The sequence below is a fragment of the Epinephelus lanceolatus genome, chromosome 17 (genome assembly GCF_041903045.1).
Source record: "Epinephelus lanceolatus isolate andai-2023 chromosome 17, ASM4190304v1, whole genome shotgun sequence".
NCBI lineage: Eukaryota > Metazoa > Chordata > Actinopteri > Perciformes > Serranidae > Epinephelus > Epinephelus lanceolatus.
Genome location: NC_135750.1, coordinates 32,485,250 through 32,508,446, shown reverse-complemented (window position 1 = coordinate 32,508,446; position 23,197 = coordinate 32,485,250). Strand labels below are relative to the sequence as shown.

Sequence of the window (23,197 nt, the reverse complement as noted above, 5' to 3'; positions counted from 1 at the left end):
TTAAAGGACAGAGTAGAATCGATCGCTGCTGTAAGCTGCCAGGTTAAGCGGGCTGTGCGTCAGGGTTGGATACTTTGTTGTCATCAGTGTCCGCAGCGCGCAAAGAAGCGCACATGAAAAGGACGCGTGGCCTCCCGTCGCCTCTCCCGGAGGGCAGCAGCAGCGCCGGAGCCGCCTATATAAGAGCTTCCAAGATGCCACTGATCGGTCATTCATGCACTTGCTGCCAGCGCTTTTCAAGACATCGCCTCTGGCCGCACCGCGCAACGTGTGCTCCACAACTACACGCCGCTCTCACACGTAGACACACGCTTTCCAACAAGCTCAACTCAACATTTCTCTCTCCCGTGCTCCAATATGCGCGTCAGGCAACCCGGATTGCAAGAAAAGAACAAGAAGAGTCCCAGGGCGCACCGGATGCTCCAGAGCGCAGGCAGTGGCGTGTTTAACGCAGACTAGTGAGCGCGGCTGTTCAGGAGTGACTCCACATGAAGTTGTGAGTGTGAGAAAAAGAACAAACAGGATTTTTGTCTCGGTTAGGGTCACAAAGCAAGTAGGCTACACTCTGGGCATGGACAATGGATACTGTAAGTCTGCCAGTGAATGCTGTGTCCTACACTGTGGCAGCTGAACTCTCCACTACTGATGATCCCTTTACTGGACCCATCAGGAACATCGCGCCGTGGAACTTCACTATCCTGGCCGTGCTCATGTTTGTGGTCACCTCGCTGTCTCTGAGCGAAAATTTCCTCGTCATGTTTGTCACATTCAAGTACAAACAACTCAGACAACCCCTGAACTATATTATAGTTAATCTGGCCATCGCTGACTTTCTGGTCTCCCTCATCGGTGGAGTAATAAGTTTCCTGACAAACGCCAGGGGTTATTTCTTCCTCGGGAAATGGGCTTGTGTCCTGGAGGGGTTTGCTGTTACTTTTTTCGGTAGGTTTACCTGTGTTGTTTTTTCCCCTCTGGTACTCTAATCGCAGGGTTGCCTAAGACAACTTCTATAGTAACTAGGTGTCAGTGTTGGAGCTTTTTATACATAAATTGCAATAATACTGTGTGTTGACTAAACAGCTCCACATGGCACATACTCAGACTTCCATCAGCGCTGACTTCAACATCTGTTCATAAATCAGGGCATCTGGGAGGGAGGGGACGTAAAAGTGACAAATCACTTCCACTACAACTGCTGCCAAAATGAAAAAGTTGACTGAGGGACACGGTGTCAGTAACTTTTCTCAGCTTCTCTGAGCGTTTATATCTCAATTTTATATAAAAATAAGCAATCCTTTGCTGTGTCAGAACAGGTAATGGATACTAAATGAATACTTTAAGAGCAATAAGTGAAATTCACAATGATAGAACGCAGCAAAACCATCATATGAACTACATAGGAATGATTTTAAAGGTGTTTCAATGTTTCAATTGTGTATGCAAATAAAACCTTCTTGTTTAATCAGCTCTAGAAATTAAAGTTGTAAATTTATTGCAGGTTGTACACTGCACCCTTTGCTGCTCATCTCCTATAATGCAGCTCTGCAAGTCTAATTTGTATTATGGAGCATGTGGCAAACTAAAACTAGATGATTTGAATAATTAACATTGTGGAGTATCATCTCATTTTAAATTGTCAAGATATAAGGTGAGAAACTTCACTGAGTTCAGGCACCAGTTGAAAAAGTCACCGTAATGTCTGACTCAGTGGTAACTGGTGGTGATTTTATGAGCCCTTTCGGCAGATTTTGCAGAAACTGTACCTGCATGATAGTTTGTATATGTATAAAAACAGACAGAAGGATCAGTAACAAAAGTCCAATGTGAGTTGTTAAGGCAGAATTCAAAGCCATACTCAGGAGCCTCCTCACATACTGCAGTGCATGACTTGCCATAAGTAGGTTACAGGCACCGTGACCACCAATAACATTTAACAAAATCAGTGGATTGGTTTCCTGGTCTCTACTGAAGCTCTGTTTAAGACTGAATACAAAGATTCCCAAATTGGGTTCCTGGGCGTCTGGTGAGTGGTCTACAGTACATTTGATCAAAAGAGGAGAAAATACTTGGTTAATTGAGGAAAACGCCCCTTATTAGATTTGGTAACAAGGTTTGTGCATTCCTATTTTGGCAACTTGGAAAACATACAGAGGAGTGGCAGGAAGTCACAGGATGTCTTTATTACAGACGTCAAAGTGCCAGATTTCTTATAAAATATTAATTTATAATGAATGCTTAGGAGAATATAATGAGTCTCATTCTATAACAATGTAATTAGATTACTTTCACTTAAAATAGTTGACCTTGTGGCGCTTTAATGAGGCAGCTTTGGTCCTTATACTGACTTACAATATCCCGTATGGTTTGCCAGACCTGCATTACATTGTACGTTGAATTCATATAGCCCAGGCAATTGACTTCACATACTGAGATTACATAACAACAAAATCCTAAAGACAATGAATTAATCTAAATACAGTATGATGTATGACTCTTAAAGATTATGGATATATTGCATATCAGCTCTTGGTGTATTGGGTGTAGTGATGCCTTTATTTATTGCACATAAGAATCCCATTATTCATGATTATGGAAAACAGTACTGCAGGGCAAAGAGCGCTCTGGCACATGGCCACTAAAAAACACATTTTGTTAGTGGGATGAGAAGCTGGCGTGATGCTAAAAGAAACCATCTGATGTAATAAATTATCACTGAGGAAGCAAATCAATAGTCCACTGAAGTGAGGATTACATCTTCAAGGAGGTTGTGGAGAAAAGCCACTCCAATTTCAGTCTGGACAGCAACTTCAGTGATTGACAGCCATGTGGCGCTGCTATCACCTGAGTGTGTGTAGGGGGGTGTATGTGAGGAAATTAGAAAGTGATTAAGCTGAGCTAGCTCTTCCTAATGAGCAAGTTGGATGCTGTACTTAATAGTTTGCACAGGGTGAGAATATTTTGTTTCTGCCTATTTTTAGTTGTTTTTTTACATACACACACCTGTGCTTTACAGATAAGTGCATTTAAAAGTTTTGGCCAGAATAGTGGATGGTTCTCTGAAAAAATCCACCCTTTGATGGCCAATTTGAGCCCACTTTAAAAAGCCACAAAGCAGCACTTAAGTATTGGTGTTAATTGTATTAGTGGTCCTTTACAGAGGCTCTTGTTTAAATGTGACATAATTGAACACCCTGGTTTCCACCTCTTCCCTTTGTCCTCTCCAGTGAGTCCAGTAGGCAGACACTAAGAGTACCTGGCTGTGCAGAGATAGGTAATTAACCAGTCTGTGAAAGTGACTTATTACCATAATTAAAGTCGTCTTTTTTTAGCCCATTAGGAGGCAGCCTAATGCACCCACCCAGGATCATTAAACTATTTCTAGCAACAGTACCGCCACTTGTGCCTCTGCACGGTACAGCAGTGTGATACTATGTCAAAAATTAAGAAATGTGGGGGATGTATAACCAGGCGATCCCAGTTGGATAAGCTCCAAAAGCCAGTTAAGAAACTAATGAAGTGTCACACTCTAGTGAAAGAGGGAGGCGATGTCAAAAAGATGCAGATACACACATTGTTCTCAAATATTGTGACATTCCAGAAAACAATATCTTCAGGTTTATTACTTTCAGATAAATGAAAAGCACAGAGCCATGATTTTCATAGATCAAAGAACAAATTCCAGGACTTAGTGGTGTGTGTTTTTGACTGCTGTTGTCTCACTGAGCTCCCACACACTGACCTCCTGCTGTTTGCTTCAGGGATTGTGGCCCTGTGGTCCCTCGCTGTTCTGTCCTTCGAGCGATTCTTTGTGATCTGCCGACCTCTGGGGAACATCCGACTGCAAGCCAAGCATGCGATCCTGGGTCTGCTGTTCGTCTGGACCTTCTCCTTGATCTGGACCTTCCCTCCGGTGCTGGGCTGGAACAGATACACTGTAAGCAAGATCGGAACCACCTGTGAGCCTGACTGGTGAGATATAAGCTTTTTAACTTTTCCAACAAAGAACTTTGAGATATTGATCTTAAAGGGTCCATTCACCTAAATCACAGAAATGTATTTTCTCACTTAATCCTCACTGTGGATGTTTTTGGGTTGCAATTTCTTAGTACTGGATAAATCAGCCCAACGAAAACTGCTGAGAGTGAGGTTTGTGGATTATTGAGGCACATTGTTTCTGGAATGACACGTTACTGTGTGATTTTCAATTGTCATTTTTAGTGCTGTGATCAGCTTCATTGTATTGGGCTGGAAGCACAAGTTTTAGAGCACAATATTTAAGTCCAACCAGAAAACTGAGGAGTAAGTAAGAAATACATGTTTTTGTGACCCTTTTATTTTAACTCACATCATACACTGCTGCAGAGATAAGAGTTGTTTTATTAAGTTTGTGAGTCACAACTGCAGCCTAAAGTATGTAAAGTAAGCAAAGTTGTTAGTTTTTCACACCATGCGCACACACATATTTCTAATATATTTTTAAGAAACAAAAATGTATTACAGAATCAAGTCCTGTTTTTCTAACCTCAAACAAAACCCAAACCTTAAAAGCCACCACTTGGGGGCAGCACAAGAAGGTTCAAGGTTCACCTTTATTGTCATGATATTTTAGCTCCTACCTCTAACCCTAATTGTTAGGGTTAGGGGAAGGTGAGGTGTATTATATAGAATTGCACAATAAAATGCACTTGTAGCCCTCTCCACACTACACTCAGAGCTTTCTGGTCCGGGGCTGTGCACATCCTGTGCCAGCTTGTTATTTTTCCAGCAGTATGAAGATGTAGATGCAAAGCACTTGTGTAAAAATTCACTTTTGCATCACTGCATTACATGATGCTAATGCCAAATTAAAGAATATCTTTAGGCTACAAAATAAATATGTGTGTTAAATGTCACTGTATACACTAGTGGAACAGCACTGAGCTCATATGCCCAAACTCAACAAAAAACACATTAATTATAAATATAGAATCACCCTCCTCAGTATAGCCTTAATACGATTAACCAGAGAAGAGGACAAAACTCTGATATTAAAACACTGCTGCGGGTGCAACCACCACCACAGACATTAAAGGAAATAGAGAGACTGCACAGTTTTTACACACTTTGCAGCACACACACACACACTCACACACATTGTTGTCCTCCATACAGTGAGTTACAACGATCACTGATTTTGTTGATGTACTCACCTGCCTGTATGGCATACAAAAGTCTTTCACAATTTGTATTAGGTTTAACTCGTCTGCTTTATCATTCTCAGTGCATTCTATAACTATCCAACTCTGCCTCTCTATCTATCCTAGTGCATTCCTTAAAAGTTTTTAAACCTTTTGAGCTGACTGAGGCTTTGCAGTCACAACATAACATGGGTTGTCAAGAAAAAAAAAGGCAGAAAGGCCTCACACACCTCACTGAAGGTAGAGGTTCCTAGGTAAAGAAAAACTCACTGCTGGAGGATCCACCACAAGCATTTTAGCGCATTGACCCAGCGTGCAACTGTTGGTCAGGCAACATTGTGGATGTGTTTGACTTGGGTTAGTTAGCATGCTCTCCAGGTGCAGCATTAAACCAGTGACCATTAGAGTACATGCAACCTTATTTTTCATTTATTCCAAGGTACAACACAAAGCACAACATTACATATACATGACATCACCCTTAACTTTATTGCATTGTTGTGCTTTTTTGTAGTGTTCACTAACTGCGAGCAGCTGATTGTTGAGGAGATCAAAGTGAGCATAGAAGGCTGTTAAGCTCACTGGCAGCAAGACCTCACACATGGAGACACGACCAGTTTTGTAGCCTGTGAAGGTCTGATTGTTGGTGTTATTGGTGTTGAGCTCCAGTCTCTCCTGGTGCCTTCACTTTGCCTCCTAGAAGCCAGCTTTTAGTCTTGTTCTGCTTGATAACAAAAAGGCAGCCTTTTCTGACTGGAGAATGGTTTTATTATCATTGTAATTACCACATCATCAACACATTCGCTGATGTGCTGATGCTGATGATGTATGTAAGTAATACAATGTAGTTTCGGTTGGTGTGGTTCTTGTGGGTGGCAGCATCTCTGCACATGTACTAGTTTGTGCACTCAAACAGTCCTGTAGAGCTGCTGTTGCATGATCTGTCCAAACTTGAGCTGTTTGTTTGCTGGTAGTTTGATCCTTTAAATCAGCTGGGAGTAAGTTGGCAGGAGAAGCAAAGAAATGTGGCTCGATTGTCCATAGTGGGGGCAGTGGAGGGCTTTGTAGGTGCCAGGAATGTTTGTGCAAACATGGTCCAGGGTACTGTTTCGGCTGCTGGGAGTGTTGGGGTTTAGCTGTTTTGATCTCCACCAACTCTTGAGAGAAATATTTGGCTGTTTAGCTGCTGGATGTGCCACTATGTTTACAAACAAGTCACTAATCTTGTTTGTTAGGTGTAGGGTTCCTGAAAACAGCTGTTGGCTGTAAAACCAAAACGATGCGATTAAAGAGGCTAAAACATTTTGTAAAGCAGAGGAGAACTTCAGTATTGGTTGGTATTTTTTTGCGTTACTATCACTATACAATGATACGATAGACTATTTTCAAGGAAAGAAAACAGCTCACAAAGTTTGATTTTGGGGTGGTCTATGCCTTTAAGTAGTAGCTAGGTTAATGTTTCCATTTTCCAAGTACCCTAATGCAAAAGATTCTATCAAATGTACTGGTAATGTTAATATTTTTATATTGCCTTTGTGTTGCTTCTAAATTTTTACCAAATTGATACTGTACGTTGATATTTGTACATAAAGCACTATGAGTCACTTTGTTTTTAAAATACACTATATAAATAAAGTTGCCTTGCCAAATCATTCTTACCTTAAAAAAGTGCCTGGACTTTCCTCCCTGTCACTTCTTCAACCACTGTCTACTGTCTCCAGCCAGTGCAATGATTGGAGTGATGCAGGCAGACAAGTTGTTCGCCTAGATGAAATGGTATAGTCCACTTTAGGGGTGTCTGAAATTGTACTACAAGCTTTGTCCTGGCATGAATATGGAAAATACTGTATATTGTAAAATTCATGATTACCGATAAGAAAGATAAATGTTTCAACCCCCCCAATCTGTTATTTAATAATTTGCACTATGATTGCAGCAGCTTTAAACTGCTTCAAACTCCTAGCCCTAACCTTAACACCAGAGTTTAAAGGAATACTTCACCTACAGAATGACCATTTGTATATCAGTTACTCACTGTGCATTACTTTGACGTTGTGGAAACAAACAACTTTTTTTTTCCCCTCATGCCTCTATGGTGAACGGAGAATCCAAAAAAAAAAAAAAATGCGGACATATATCAGAAGTAAATGGGGTCCACTTTTAACAACTATATCAAAACTTTTTTTTTTTCAAACTCTCACTCAACCTGTGCAGTGTAATCCAAGTCTCATTTGTCCAGTGGTATGCTCAGTACTTTCCAAACACATGCATTATTAGTAAAATGTTAAGATTTAATATACCGCTGTACAAACAGTCTCATGCAGAAATAATGAGTGTCTCGATTGGGCACGATCAGGGTGCATTTTAGCAAAAGCGTAAGCATACATCTGGATAAATGTGCCTTGTATTATGCTGCACAACTTGTGTAAGACTTTGTAAATGGTTGTTTTGATGTACTTTTGCATTCATTCATTTTTTTGGATTCTCCACTTGTCATGGATACATGCAAGAAAAATAAAGTTTTCTTCTGGAATTCATGGCAACACTTAGTGAGTAATTGACATACAAATTACCATTTTGCGGGTAAAATATTCCTTTAATCCGCGGTGATTTAACTTACCTTTAGCCAATAAATAACACTGTATTTCTTTCTTTCTTACCACACACCTTGAAAACAGATTATAGACATTCCACACTCAGCCCTGTGGCTTAGATCTACATTGCTGCTTCCATTGTATTAGCTCACACTGTGTGAATGTGTCTTATGGAAAAGTCAAGAAACAGGTCAGCTCTGACCTTGGCCCTGAGGGTGCCATCTAGGTAATGCTATTTAGCTGCTTTGATCAAAGTTGTGCTGATAGGGTGCTGAGTGTTTGCCTCAAGCCCTGTAAAGGAACCATCGCTCAGACAACACACGGTGGGAATGAATGCTTCAGACAATACAATTAAGAGATCACCTTATGGAGATACACAGCACATAGATGACCCGCTCCACCTCTGGCTGGACCAAGCATGAGTTCTGTCATAAAGCATTTGGTTAACAGCGGGAGCGCAAACAGCACAAGTGTTGAAGGTCCAGAATATTGCCACATGCACAGCCTGGTGCGTTTTAAAATCCTCATTTATGTGCATCTTTTTATCTCTGGATACTCGCAGATATTCAGCACTGGGCAGCTTTGGAATGTTAAAAGAGCAAATATGCAAGGTTTTGAAGGATTGTGCACAAGGACTGTCAGTAGGTGGCTGCATCCTTGGTGAGGGGGTTGGATAAAATCTACCATATCAGCTATGCTGCTGACTTTCTTCCAGATCCCTTCCAGAGTTCAGGTATTGTGTATTTATTACAAAGACATGCACAGATGAAGGTTGCCAGCTCATTTCCCTGGACTTGCATTGTGATTCTTTAGAAGCATGGAGGTTGTCAAATAGGCAACAATGATATTATCACAGGTTGAAAACTGATTATTTATTTTATGTTTTTTTTTAAACGAGATTAGCACTGCAGTTGTGTGTTTTTGAAAACTGAAGAGAGAGTGGTGGCTGATGTAAGATTTTATGCTGGTAAACAGCATTAAAGTGGTTTGAATACAAGGTTGTAAAAATTTAAAACCTGTCAATGTTTTTAACGCCACTATGTTTAGGATTTACACATTTCAAAATTAGGTGTCCCACAGTTGTAGTATCCAAAAAGACCTCCCAAAATCTCTTGGAGATGATTTAAATGCTGTCCCGCTGATATGCTGAAGTGGCTTTTTAAGTCACTGAACCTCAAATGACCTTGGCCTCCTGACCAAAAGATGAAGCTGATGGGGAAACTGAGTGCTTCATTCTGTCAAGTGCATCAACAGCGATTGATGCTGCTCTTTATCTGGGCAGTTCATACATTTCAGTTCAATGCAGAGACCCAACTGGTTTAGTCTGATGCATTTTATGATCTATTATGTCACACACCTGAAATTTGATGGCTGATTATATTGAATGAACTAGAGATGTCAGTTTTGGTTTGGGGCAGTATTTCCACAGAGACACTGTTGGGTCAGGACAGCGTTACTAGTGGTGATTGTCGAATGAGTGGTGCAACAAGGAAGTCTCACCTGACCTGGGTGGTGCACAGTCATGGATGTATTAAGAGACCTTGATACAGCATTGAAGGCAGGACCCTTGCTCAGTGGTGCATGAAGCCCAAAACTTTCTTTTTCTGTAGCATGAAATTAAATCGGATGATCACCGCATCATTGGGACCGTAGAGCAGGCGCACTTGAGACATCTGGCGGCTTAGCCAGCTACTTCCGGTTTACCACTCCACTAACTTGAAGTTGGATAAAATAATTTAATCAGTCTCTTCAAGACTTCCCAAATCATATTGGACCAAATGGATTAAATATGGATAGTGAAACAAGTGATTTCATGGGGGGTTTGAACTCTCTTTCTCAATATAAGTCAATGGTGAAAAGTATTTGGGTCCAGTGGCGTCATGTGACAGACCTCTGAAATTGCAGTGCCACTGTTTGGCCACTACGAAAGTTGGCATCAAAGCTTGGCTCACTTCCTGGGGGCCTGTGCACGGTGTAGTAAACTTAAGAGCAGCAAAATTAACTTACGGAACAACATATGTAACCGATTGAAAATATTTGTAGTGGTTAACCAATTATTCAGTGGCATAGTGGATATATACAGGGTAAACCCACCTCTTTTACTACCTGTTTACAGTATACCCACACATCAGCTAAAAAGACATTGGAATATATAGGCAGTATACGTATTTCCTCCTTGGTAACCTATCCATCTACCTGGTAGTTGATCCACCTCATCAACAACCACTACACCACTGCCATTAGCAGTTAATCACTGACATCCCGACAATGCTCAAATTCAACCATGCACATCTAGAAACGAGAGACTTTCAAATTGGAGGGGCTTTCCTCCACGTTTTTCAGGCTTCTTCTGCATGTGGCAGAAGTGGCATAACTAACCATATGTATTCTTTAAACTATGGAGGGAAAATATGGTGAGTCCATGTGGAGCCACTTGAGCACAACCAAAGGGTGCATGACTGTCTGCAGGGTTGCAATTAGAAGGAAAATAAGCAAAACAATTGCATTTTCATGGAGAAAGTCTGAATGATTCAGGGGGCCTAGAGTTGCACATGGATCCCAGAACATGTGCATGGGTTTACAGATAATTACAGTTTCAGAGCCTCAGGTGAGCTGCAATCACAGGGCCCTCAGAGCGTCCCTGCCTGTTCAGTTATTTTGTGAAGATATACCTAACAAATCCCTCACAACTCTGCTGTGTTTTCTAGCAACAGTAAGGCAGTGGCCACTCACCTGAATGATTTATCAAAAAAAAAAAAAAAAAAAAAAAATTTGAACAAATCAAGCACATCTTCGTGCATCAAGAAATACTATTTTGAATGTCTGTCACCTGATAATAAATTCATTAGGAACAAGGTGTGAATCGATCCATCACAAATGTGTGCAGGCCACACTTCCCTGGTTCAGCAGGGACTAAGATGCATGCATACACACACACACACACACACATCACTCTGTCTGCCAGGTAGTTCCTTACACATTAACCTGGAGCTTGCTTCATTTGACAGCAGTAGGTATTCTCATGGAAATGACATAATTAGAGTAAATTATTGGCCTCGGGGACCCTAATTGTGTCACAGAGATTTGTCTCAGCTGTGAAATTTCCCTTTTAACTCAAGCTCAAATGAGGTGCAAAATTGTCATATTTCTCTGTAGCCAGATAAAAGCCTTTGAATGTCAGAATGACATTTCACAGACAGCTCATAGCAGGGAAACTGCAGAATTGTTCACCTTTTTCTACTTAAAGGGACACACAAGCGTTCTCAAACAAATGGTATCGCATGTTTTCAGCTTTTTTGGGGGGTGGGGGGGCGCATGACCCCCTCAATATTGCCTGCCCTTCCAAATAAAAACATGAATGTGGTTGAGGACTTTTATTTTGAAGGACAGTTACAATGTGACTCATAGCTTTTATTTTGAAGGACCGCTATGGTGGTCCTTCAAAATAAAAGAGTAGGTTTTGCAATCAAAAAACAGATCTGAGAGCAAAAGTATCAATATTGTACGGAAGACGAGAACGGCCATGTATTATTCTTTTTTTTATGCACTGTTATCTCGTGATAATGACTTATTAATTCGTTATCTCGAGATAACAAAGATTATTATCTCGAGATAACGACTTATTAATTCGTTATCTCGAGATAACAAAGACTGTTATCTCGTGATAATGAATTAATTAATTCGTTATCACAAGATAACAAAGATTGTTTTCTCCTGATAATTGTCAAGTCTGATGATTGCACGCTGGTTAATGTGATCGTCCTGATTTCAGCCTACAAGAGCTGCCACTGGTGTCCCATGGAGGTGAAAATGGCAGATCACATTAATGATCAACGCATCAGGGTGTACTTTAATCAAGGTCTAACACAGGCAGAAATTGCACTGTGTCTTTCTGTTAGAGATGGCATTCAGATTAGTCCTCGTCATTTAAGGAGAAGACTAGCGCAGTTACAACTTCACAGGCGACGGTTAAGTGATCCTGTTCATCGACGGGAAATCACATCATCTGCTATATGTGACGTACATGCCCTTATTTGGATAACACATCGTGACGTCGGAACTAGGGGTGCGGGGTGCCATCCCCCCCCCCCCCCGCACCCCATCAGCCTCCCACTGCATTACGCTTTAAAAAAATAAAGAATCTCAATTTAAACTCAATTTGTCTGACTTACATTTATCTCTTTCATATCATTAATGCATAGATCTATGCTTCTGAATGTGATATGCAGCCTGCCTGACTACATACAGTAGCCTTGGCATCTGGCATAGGCTAGCCTACTGTATGTAGTCAGGCTGCAGGACCTCCTGTGCTCAGAGGTGGAGCGGCGTTTTGATTAGGAGGGACTCCGCGTAGCTGCAGGGCGAGAGCAGGCAGTTCTCGAGGCGGCTCAGAGGAAACAAGCGGATGTGGATTCCCCGGAACTGACCCCCTTTCCACGAGAGCGGCTAAGCCTTGAGCTGGACATACTGAGGGATGTGTGTAGGGGACGAGAAGTTAGCACCATCTAGGATGTTGTGTCCATCCTGCAAACCTTGCAACCCCAAACCCGCTCCATGCTGTCGGAGGTGGAGAAGCTCATTAAGCTCTGTCTGGCCCTGCCCATATGTGTCGCGGCATCCGAGCGCTCTTTCTCAGCCTTGCGCAGGCTGAAAACCTGGCTGCGCAACACCATGACACAGGAGAGACTAACACATTTGGCCATTATGAACGCTCACAGTGACCTTATGGATGAAAGCGATGTCTCGACCCTGCTTAAAGTCTTCATCAGTAGGTCAACTGAGAGAAGGTCCACTTTTGGAAATGTATGAAAGCCCTGAGTCAGGAGCGCAGACTTTTTTTTTCATTCAAGGTTACAAATAATGTTATGTTCCTTAAATGGCTTGATTTAGTTAGCAAAGTTTCATTTTCTTAACAATAAAGATGCCGTGTTCATCCATTCTAGTTCTCTTATAACTGCATGTTATTATAAAACGACTTCAAGTCAAATCCTTAATCACTGATAAGTGTGCGTGCATCCCCCGCCCCTCCCAACAAAAATCCCGCACCCCCTCTCAGAAAATAGTTCCGACGTCCATGGGTATTCCCCACACACGGGATGTTTTAAGGTGTGTGTGTGGGGGGGGGTTGCCAATGGATGAATGAATGAGTGACATCATTGTATTTTTTTCCCTGCTGTATAGCGCATCACACATCGCCACTCACTAGGCTGCTGACTGGCTGCCATAAGCTACACACAAATAAAACATTAAGAAGTTCTAACAAATGCAGGCCAACAGTAGAATTCACCACATGACAAAAGCAGACAAGAAACTGTAGTTTGAGCGCTATCCTTGGTGCTGAAGATGTCCCCAAGCCTGTTAGGTAGCGGTTATAACAAAATCACTTTAAGCGCTGTCCTTTGTGCTGACGATGTAAAAACAATCAAATGTCTATACTCCAAAACTCACTACCTCTGACATGACGAATCAAGACAGTGTACACAGATAAAAAAACAACATCAGCAGAAAAACTGACCAACAGCAAGCGGCGATCACCATGGCCAAATAACGTCCCATATCTGTAATAAAGAAATAATAACAAGACAGCTGTTGGCAACTAGCTGTTGCTGCTGCAGCTACTATTAAACGTGACTGGAATTAATAAACAAGCAGTAAATGCACAGTGGGGGTTATTTGTTTTCTGTATCGGCGTGACGCGCTGTATTAATTGAGTGAATCGTCCGAGCCAGACGCGTGTTAATTTGAGTTTGATTTAAATTAATTACACTAAAGTTGTTGAGTTAAACTAACCATTTGAGTCCTTTTTGTTTTTATATAATTTATTGCTGCATTTTGAAAGCAAAAAGAGTTAAGTTTTTTGGGGTTATGTTATATCAGGGGTTTCAGCTTGGCACCGTGAACCTGTGCCTCCCGTGACCCGTAAAAGTAGCGTTGTGACATAAGCCTCAGTTTTTGTTGTTGGCGAATTGTTACAAGCTGATGAATTCGCTGGTCAAGGCAGGCCAAACAGGTGAGATGACAGACAGATGGATGGTTTGTCTCTAACAAAATCTGTAGACGTGCTGCAAGAATGGATTAATGCTTAATACATATGCAGCCAGAGTGCATTACGCTGTCAATAGGCTTTATGTGTGGGGAATACCACGATATGTTATCCAAATAAGGGCACGTATAGCAGATGATGTGATTTCCCGTCGATGAACAGGATCACTTAACCGTTGCCTGTGAAGTTGTAACCACGCTAGTCTTCTCCTTAAATGACGAGGACTAATCTGAATGCCTAACAGAAAGACACAATACAATTTCTGCCTGTGTTAGACCTTGACTGAAGTAGCCTACACCCTGATGCGTTGATCAATAATGTGATCTGCCATTTTCACCTCCCTGGGACACCAGTGGCAGCTCTTGTAGGCTGAAATCAGGACGATCACATTAACCAGCGTGCAATCATCAGACTTGACAATTATCAGGAGAAAACAATCTTTGTTATCTCGTGATAACGAATTAATTAAGTCGTTATCACGAGATAACAGTCTTTGTTATCTCGTGATAACAGTCTTTGTTATCTCGAGATAACGAATTAATAAGTCGTTATCACGAGATAACAGTGCACAAAAAAAAGAATAATACATGGCCGTTCTCGTCTTCCGTAATATTGCAATCAAAAAATGTTTTCTTGCAAGTAAAAAATAATTAAAAAATACAAATCCTAAAGTTTTGTTTGCGAGTCATTCTGACCGGCTGGTTCTGAACCTCCGTTGGCAGGCCCATCGCTGCTATCGTGGTAGGGTAGTTGGGGTAGCTAGCAACAGTAGCAGCCTCCTTTGTTAGTCGTTAGGTCGAGCAGCTGGATATGCCATCCAAAGAGAGCGGATAGCATGCTCACAAATAAAGTTAGTGTGACATATAGGGTATTTATGCGTATCTGCCCACTCAATTGTGACATTATTTTATGCATATGATATCATACAGATACCCCCCATTCAATTTAAAGCATAACTGATTTGAGTAAAGGCACAAGAGCAAATCTGGGTATATAAACAGTTGGTTTGCGCTGTGTTCTTCAGTTGGCAGTTACACCTAGAGTAAAGCTACTGAAGACCAGCAAAATCACTGTTTTTTTTTTCATTTATTCTTTCAGGTGGGTAAATGTCACCTAAGCACCTTCAGATTTTAGTAGTGTACCCTTAATAGATAACTTGTTTATATAGTTTGTATTGTGCTTCGTGATATTGTTTGAGTGAACTGTAATGTAAGGTAACTGCATATGAGTGGATGCAACCGTCACTAATGTAGTGTTGTCACGATACCAAAATCTTTGTTTCGGTACCAATGCCAATATGAATTTCAATACTTTTCGATACTCTTCGGTACTTTTCCTAAGGAAAAGTCCTTTTGGATACAAACCTTTAGAACAATAAATAGTAGGGGTGTAACGGTACCAAAATAATCATGGTTTGGTAAGTACCTCGGTACGGACGTCACGGTTTGGTAACTCAAATGTCCCACCAAGTTTGTGTTGTCTCGTGTTGTCTCCCTTTGCAAGGCAGACTTTCTCTTGTCTTTTTTCCAGCTGCGAATGTTGATACAGGTGTTGTCATACACACATACACTTGTGCAATCTGTTCTCCAATAGGAACAAGAAAGGCGTTTGTGTGCATAATTGAGTAAAATAAATTAACTAAATTAATGAATTGAATCAATTTCAAAGTACCGGTATTTTCCAAAAGCAGTATAGTACCGTTTGGAATACTCTAGTACCGCAGTACTATTTTAGTACCGGTATACCGTGCAACACTACACTACACACTACACATGGTAGCGTAGTTCCTCAGGGACTTAATCTAACTTGCTAAGGGTGTAAGGACTGTAACTGGTGGTAGCTGTTGTTGATTTTGTTTAAATGTGTTGAATTATAATTTTATGGGTTATTGTTTTTTTCGGACGATTATGCTAAGCTAACTAACGCTAATGTCGTTAGCAACAGTAAACATTCACATATGGGCTAAGTGCATAATGCAGAATCAAGCTTAATTGTAAATATAGTTAAGATACACTGGATCTTAACTATATTGGATGTGGGATGTGGGATTTTAGCAGTAAGTAAACTTTTAGAAAAGAGCTATTTACCGTCGCTCTGACGTCAAACAATGGAGACAGGTAATAAAATACTACGGTTATCCGGGTCCATGTCATTGGTTCGACAGCCCATTGGTTCGACATCCCATTAGTCCAACTGTCCGCGGTGCTGAACGGCTCACGGCTTATGTGTTTGTCACTTTCTTTTTCATTTTAACCCACACCATGATCTTTTCCTGACCCTAACCAAGTGTTTTTTGTGCCTAAACCTAACCAGACCCTAACCACAGAGCATCATGATGATTTTGGAATGGACTTCGGAACAATGAGCTTAATATGGTTGGAACAATGGGATGTCGAACCAATGGGCAGTTCCCGGTTATCCTATCTACACGCAACCGCTTGCACCAGAGTCTTCCAAAAACTTCACCCTGGACTCCGGTTTCAAAGAAACGCGGTTCTCTGGGGCCCAAAAGTGCGGTTGCGTGTGGCCAAATCGCATAGAATAATACACGGTTTCAGAAGTACACGGGTCCGTGGGGACTAGGCCTAATAATAGCAAGAAAGTTTTATTTGAACTGGTGCATGTAGATTGCTTTTGTTTACCCAGGGCAGAACTATTCGAGGGCATAGCGGTTAGTACCGTCGATGCTCTGGCGTGTAGCAGTAATGCCGACTGTCGAGCGTTTCCAGTCGGAGAGAGGGAATCGTGGGTGTAGCCCACTTTGTATGTAGCCACGTCAAACCCACCAATAGAAACTCTTCTCTCATCCATCAGACTGATCTGCAAGCAAAACTTTTTAAACTGCAAGCAAAGAGGACTAATTTCTCTCTCCGTCTGGCTAGCTGGCTGGCTTGCTCGCGCACACACACACAGACACACACACTGACTATTTTCCGCTGTACACACAGACAGGAAAGGTAAAGAAAGGAAAGAAGTAATGCTCCTTTAATAAGAGGTTAGGGCTTGGGCTTAGGGCTGGGCGGCATGGCCTAAAATCAATATCATGGTATTATTTTGGGGGAATGCGGTGACGGTATGATATCGCGGTATGATCTTCTCTCTCTTTTTTTTTTACACTTTAAATAAAACAATTTGAAAAGCCATACAAGTTAGGATGGAAACTATTTATCGTCAGAAGTAAAACGGTTGCTAATCCATCTGTTATTGTGTATACAAACGTACTAACATTATGTATAAACGTTAGAGGGAAGAGGGAGGGCCGGCGGCTCCCGGGCCCCCTTCTCCCATGGGCCTGGGTTTGGGGTGGTCGGCCAGGCCACCTCCATCGCGAGGGGGGTACGTGAGGCAGGCAGGCAGGCAGGCCGGCCAGCCCGTTCTGCCGCCGTAGCCGGAGTACTGCGGTATGAAGGTAACCACAAAAGCAGTACCGCGGCTCATGTTTACTGTGGTAACTTACCGTCACCGCGAATACCGCACAGCCCTACTTGGGCCTACCTTATTTGAAGAGAAGCTCACATCGACGGCCTTTCTGGGATGCAAACAGGTTAATCACCAAGTCATTTAAGTCTGATGATTTTTGGATGAGGTCCCGCTCAATAGACAGCATTTAAAATAATCCACCTCGTTCAGCATGATGCTAACGCAATTCACAAGACTCAACGCTCACTCTCCCACTACAGTAACAGCGGGCAGGCCCTCACTGTACTTCCACGCACTGTCATTGGCCAAAAGTCAGTGGCCTGGGCTGAATTAATTTAGCCCAACTGGACAGTAAATCAAGGGGGCTTGTCACGACACCTGTCACTCACAATGTGACAACAATGATTGGAAGCTGATTTTAGGAGTATAGGCTGTAACAGATCAGCCCATTTAGATAAATCCTGCGTTTTTGTGACTATTTTAGTGCTGTTGCTGCTATAGGTTCCACCAAATACAATCAGTTCTAAGGTCCAAAAACATATACTTTAATATTTTCTTTAATTTAATAACTTTTTCGTCTTTATTGTAAAAGATAGGCTAGCCCTGCTAGCCCATATATACCAGCCGTCTCTGGGCAGTATGCAGAAGAGGCGATGTTGAAGCTCCAACAGAAAGGGAAAGCTGACTGCTCCTGCAGAAAACATGGCAGAAGCTGCTCTAATACAGCTGTTTCTCCAGGATGCATCACACTAAAAGGCTCCAAGCTGCACTTTATTGGACTTAGTGAAGTTAACAATTGTCATTTATGTGGACAGTGAGCAACACATTGGTGAGATTTATGCCTGATCAGAAGTGTTTTCTGTTGGTTTCTGTTTTTCACTTCAGATGAAGAGCTGTGTTCAGCTGGTTGCCTAAACTTTGTCTCATCCCTAGAAAGTCCTTTACTGTGTCGTGCATAACGTGATGCACAGCAGATTATAGGGCAGATAAACTGAACAAAAATATAAATGTAGCACTTTTGTTTATGCTCCCATCTTTCATGAGTTGAAGTAAAAGATCTAATACTTTTTTATGCACATAAAAGACTTATTTTTCCCGAATTTCGGTCACAAATTTGTTAAAATCTGTTTTAGTGAGCATGTTGCCAATATAATCCATAATCCATCTACCTGACAGGTGTGGCAGTTCCGTGAATTTGGCAGTACATCCCAATATCTTCACAACTGCAGACCATGTGTAACCACACCAGCTTAGGACCGCCACATCCGGTGTCTTAACCTGCAAGATCACCTGAAACCAGCCACCCAGACAACTGATGCAAAAATTGGTTTGAACAGCCGAATAATTTCAGCACAAACCATCAGAAGCCATCATGGAGAAGCTAATCTTGGTGGTTGGTCTCAGAAGATCTTGTGGTTGTGTTGTGTGATCAAACTGCACATTGAGAGTGGGCTATACTTGCATAAAAAAGTCTTAGGTCTTTAACTCAAACTGGCGAAAAATGGGAGCAAATTCAAGAGTGCTGTGTATATATTTTTGCACAGTGTAGATTTTTTCTTGAATTATTCTGACTTTATTCTCATAATGTTACAACATTTCTTCTCAAAATACTATATTGACTTTTCAGTTTTGATTGTGCAGAAAGTTTTAAACAAGCAGAGATCTAGCTGAAACAAGAGTTATTAAAGTCCAAAGGTTTATAAATGAATTGAAATGAATTCATGTATCATTTATGTGAATAAACATGCAGACATAAACGAGGGGGGAAGATTCAATCATGCCTACACATGTGTTGAATCAGCAGGGATAACATTTAATGAGAACAGTTGATCTACATGAGAATAAATATTTAAAAGCAATACAGAATGCCTGAGAGCCTCACTGCATTATATTCCATTATATTTTAAGATTTTGAATTTTCACCTGCTGCCTGAATTTTATGTTGTTTTTCTGTTTTGTTTTTTTTTAAACATAATTGAAGACATTTCCATCATAAATTGAGAGTGCAGAAAATTAATTGTCTGACACTCCAAATTCCAGGAGAGGACTCCTTTCTATTGATCAAAATATTATTTGTTAAAAACTGTATTCTAGTCAGGTTTACAAGTTTGGCTATGAACCAGTTTAAAGCTCATATAATGTGCAACTAAACGTTTTTGTTCTCTGAACAGGTATTCAACAAACATGATCGATCACAGCTACATCATCACTTTCTTCACCACCTGTTTCATTCTGCCCCTGGGAATAATATTTTTCTGCTATGGAAAGCTCCTGAGGAAGCTCAGAAAGGTCGGTATGAGTTGTAACATAACAAACATGGAAATCATATATTTATAAAATGTACTTTCATGAATGCAGACTTCTACTTTACTGTATTTCTGTAATTGTAAAATTATGTCTTTAAACCAACCAGAAACATTAAGGGGGGCTGATGGCATGGATGGTTACTTTGTTGTGCTAAGATTGCCTTTATTAGTGTTAAATAGCAGGTACATATGTACACACAGGTTCTTTGCTTTGAATTTGAAAATGGCCCAACATGTTTAGAGAGGCAGAAGTCAGCAGCAGAGACCAGAAGCAAAATTGAAGGAATCAGACTCCATCAGTATGCTGATGGGAGGACTGCACATAAAAAAATCCACCTCCAAGTTACACAAGTTTATTGAAAATATTAACCTGATTCAGGGCTTTTATGACAGGAAATATCAGGTATTGGTCTGCAAACTGTAGCTGCTGACATTTGATGTAAGTTCTATACAACCTGCAATAGCATTCATGAAGTCATATGTTCCTGGCTTGCTTCTCCCCTTTCTCACATTTTTAACCATAGTAGCTGTGAGTATTGTGGATTTGAAATGTAGCTGCAGCTGACATATGGTGCTGTATGAAGAGTCATGCTTGTACTCAAACTGTATGTTTATTCCATTTTGACAGTTTATGCTTGCAGACAAAAAGACACTTTAAAGGCCACAGACTGGAGCCATTAAGTTGGACTTAAAGAGTCTAAAGGGACTAAGAGTCCAGATTCACATTTTTGGTGACTTTCTGTAAATGCATCCACATTACATTAAGTGGAAGTAGAGGTGCAGTGAGGGCTGTATCAGTAACAGTGAAGCTGTGCAAGGAAATGTGGTGCCAAATTAAAGGTCCCCTGTGGAGTTCTCATTTTGTTTTAGGAAATTAATCCTTTATTAAGGACATTATTGTATCTGGGAGAACCCCTACCACCAAGTAAGAATAACTGCTGACCTGCATATGAACCGAAATACATTAGTGTGGCTAAAAAGAAGCTGTAAGTGTCTAATGGTAGCGTAAAAGCTGTTTCAAAGGTTCGGAATTATGTGAGGCATATATGAAATCTTAGAATAAAGATATTTCAAGTCAAGGTATACTATGCAGGAATTGTCATTTACTGTTCGTAAATAGTATCACCAAAAAAAATTAAAGCTAACCCTAGATGGGCATTTAGCCACACTATATTTGCGTGTTTGCTTTGTTTTGATTTGTTTTGTGTTTTTTTGTGCTGTGTCTGGGATTTTTGTAGCTTCCTCTTGGATGCTTGCCACTTACAGTTTGGCACCTGGTCTCTACCTTTTCATTAAGTCCCAACATCACCTGTGCACCATGCCCAGAAACGTCCAAACCGAAGCAAAATGAGAAGAAAATAGGAATATACAGTCTCTGCAGAGTCTCTGCAGATAAATACACCACCACAGACATCTAGTGGGTCACAAGCAAACGGCAACGTCGGGTCCTGAAAAATGAAGCCAGTGTGGAAATGCCAAAAACTGCAGTACCTCTATTCGCCACTTGAGGCTGGCACCAAGAGCAAGTCAATCCCCATAGGCATCCACGTTAAAATTCCCAACAGTTTTAGTCTCTGTAGCTAATTTATGACAACTTTATGTGGGGTGAATTTTTCTATAGCTTAAACGTTTAAATCTTATTAAGGCTAAAATTATGCATAATTAAGGGCTGCCTCTTTGAGTGACAGGCTGTCTGCTAATAGTTTCATTTAGATCCACCCCTTACTCCTCCACAGTGCCCCCTCTCGTCCAAATCTAGTCATTAGCGGCTCCAAACCAAAATGATGACAGCTAAAGTGTCATACTCATTACTAGTCATCACTGATGATTGAGAAGGATTATTTTTGTATCAGTCTAAACATTGTTTTAAAGAAAAGTCCTGCCTATTATACCTTTAAATTATTGGCTACAGGAGTACTAAAATAAAAGTAATTAGTATCACTTTTATATCCTAATAGACTGTTAAAAAACATACTGTACAGCTAGTCATTGTTCTCTGTTTCCTTCAGGTAGCTCATGGTCGTTTGGCCAGTGCCAGGAAGCCTGAGCGGCAGGTGACCCGTATGGTGGTGGTGATGATTGTGGCATTCATGGTGTGCTGGACGCCATACGCAGCCTTCTCCATACTGGTCACAGCTCATCCAACCATCGAACTTGACCCCAGGCTGGTTTCCATCCCTGCCTTCTTTTCCAAGACAGCTGCTGTCTACAACCCAATCATCTACGTCTTCATGAACAAACAGGTAACTGAGAGTTTTGCCATTTCGTTCCTGCTCACTTGGTTTATTCCAGTATTTTTTGTAGCACCCAGACTAGTTATAGCAGTGTAGAGGGAAGGTAGCTAAATTCCTTCCTTTGCCAGAGTTGAGACATGTCACTGTATGCAGCAGATGAAAGCTGCCGCAGAATAATGATATGGTTTTTTCTCTTGTTGTTGGGTGTTAGCCTGTCTCTCAATAATGCATGGTGTATGAATAAATGAAACATGAAATCCAGAGAGTACGATTGTCCATGCGTGGCTCTGTTAAAAAATACATTAGCCACCTATGGTGAGGCGTGCGATTTTCCATGCCATTTACATTGTGCTGTCTAGCTCTTTTCCTCAGTGTAAGTGAGACACGCTTTGGGTGATCATTATCAACTGTACAAATATCAAGTATATTGCAGCAGCCAATAAAAAATAGCGATTGTGTGCAGTTCTTACACACAACTGTCCATGAGTTCAGAGATTCATTTTGAACTTCTCTTTGATAGTTTAAGTTAGTTAGGGTTTTTTTGCCTTCCATGATGAAGACTGGGTGATTTATAGTGTTTCATCAAAAATCTAAATTACTGGATTAAACAACCTATTAACTGTCAAATGTGGCAGGCTGACTCAACAGTTAACTAGTGCTTATTCATAAAGAGGTCAAGCAGTGGAAACATTGACTGTAAGATAAATCTCCTGCTGGGACCCAAGTGTTATAGTCCAGGCCATGGTCCATAAGATCAATGCCTTTTTTATCAAATAAAAATGAATTAAACACATCTAATGCAGAACTTATACTTCAGTTTCACAGTATTCACAGTGAATTGTTCAATTTTGTGTAGTTTAAAGAGGACCTATTACTGTATGCAATGTAATTTTCAGGTTCATACTTGTATTTACGGTTTCTACAAGAATGTTTACATGCTTCAGTGGTTAAAAACTGTCTGTGCTGGAACACCTGTTTTCAACCTCTGTCTGAGAGGCTCCCTTTTAGCACCTGTCTCTTTAAGCCCCCTCTTGAAAAGTCTAGTCTGCTTCGATCGGTCTATGTTTCTGAGTCTTCCTATCTCTGTGTCTCTGTCCGTCATTGCAGCTGGGATTGACTCTCATGGAGTATAGTGATACTTTTTACTGTTAAAACTCATTATTACAAGCTTCTAAACCAGTGCATCCTCATACAACGGTTCATATGACATCCTAAGAAAATGCACACCCATCAGTTTGTATATCCTGTGAATTAGTGCCCCATGAATGATATTACATCCTCAACGTAAAGTTACAGAGGTTAGGTTTAGGCACGTAAGGGTACTGTGGTTAAATCTAAGAAAAGAATCATAGTGAGGATGTATGCTAAAATGATGCAAATTTCACTAGAATTGGGAAAGTCCTGTGCTTTGTGACCAACCCAC

At 41.0% G+C, this 23,197-nt stretch overlaps 1 protein-coding gene across 1 annotated transcript in view; it reads left to right on the top strand.

Annotated features, from left to right (window-relative positions):
* Positions 1-306: 306 nt before the first annotated feature.
* valopa (vertebrate ancient long opsin a) overlaps positions 307-23,197 on the top strand; it is a 36,998-nt gene continuing 14,107 nt past the window's right edge. Inside the window, exons 1-4 of the mRNA XM_033613658.2 lie at positions 307-942; positions 3,759-3,969; positions 19,406-19,523; positions 21,550-21,783. Of these exons, the coding sequence (XP_033469549.1) occupies positions 579-942; positions 3,759-3,969; positions 19,406-19,523; positions 21,550-21,783 (927 nt within the window). The 5' untranslated portion in view covers positions 307-578. The remainder of the gene's footprint in view (positions 943-3,758; positions 3,970-19,405; positions 19,524-21,549; positions 21,784-23,197) is intronic.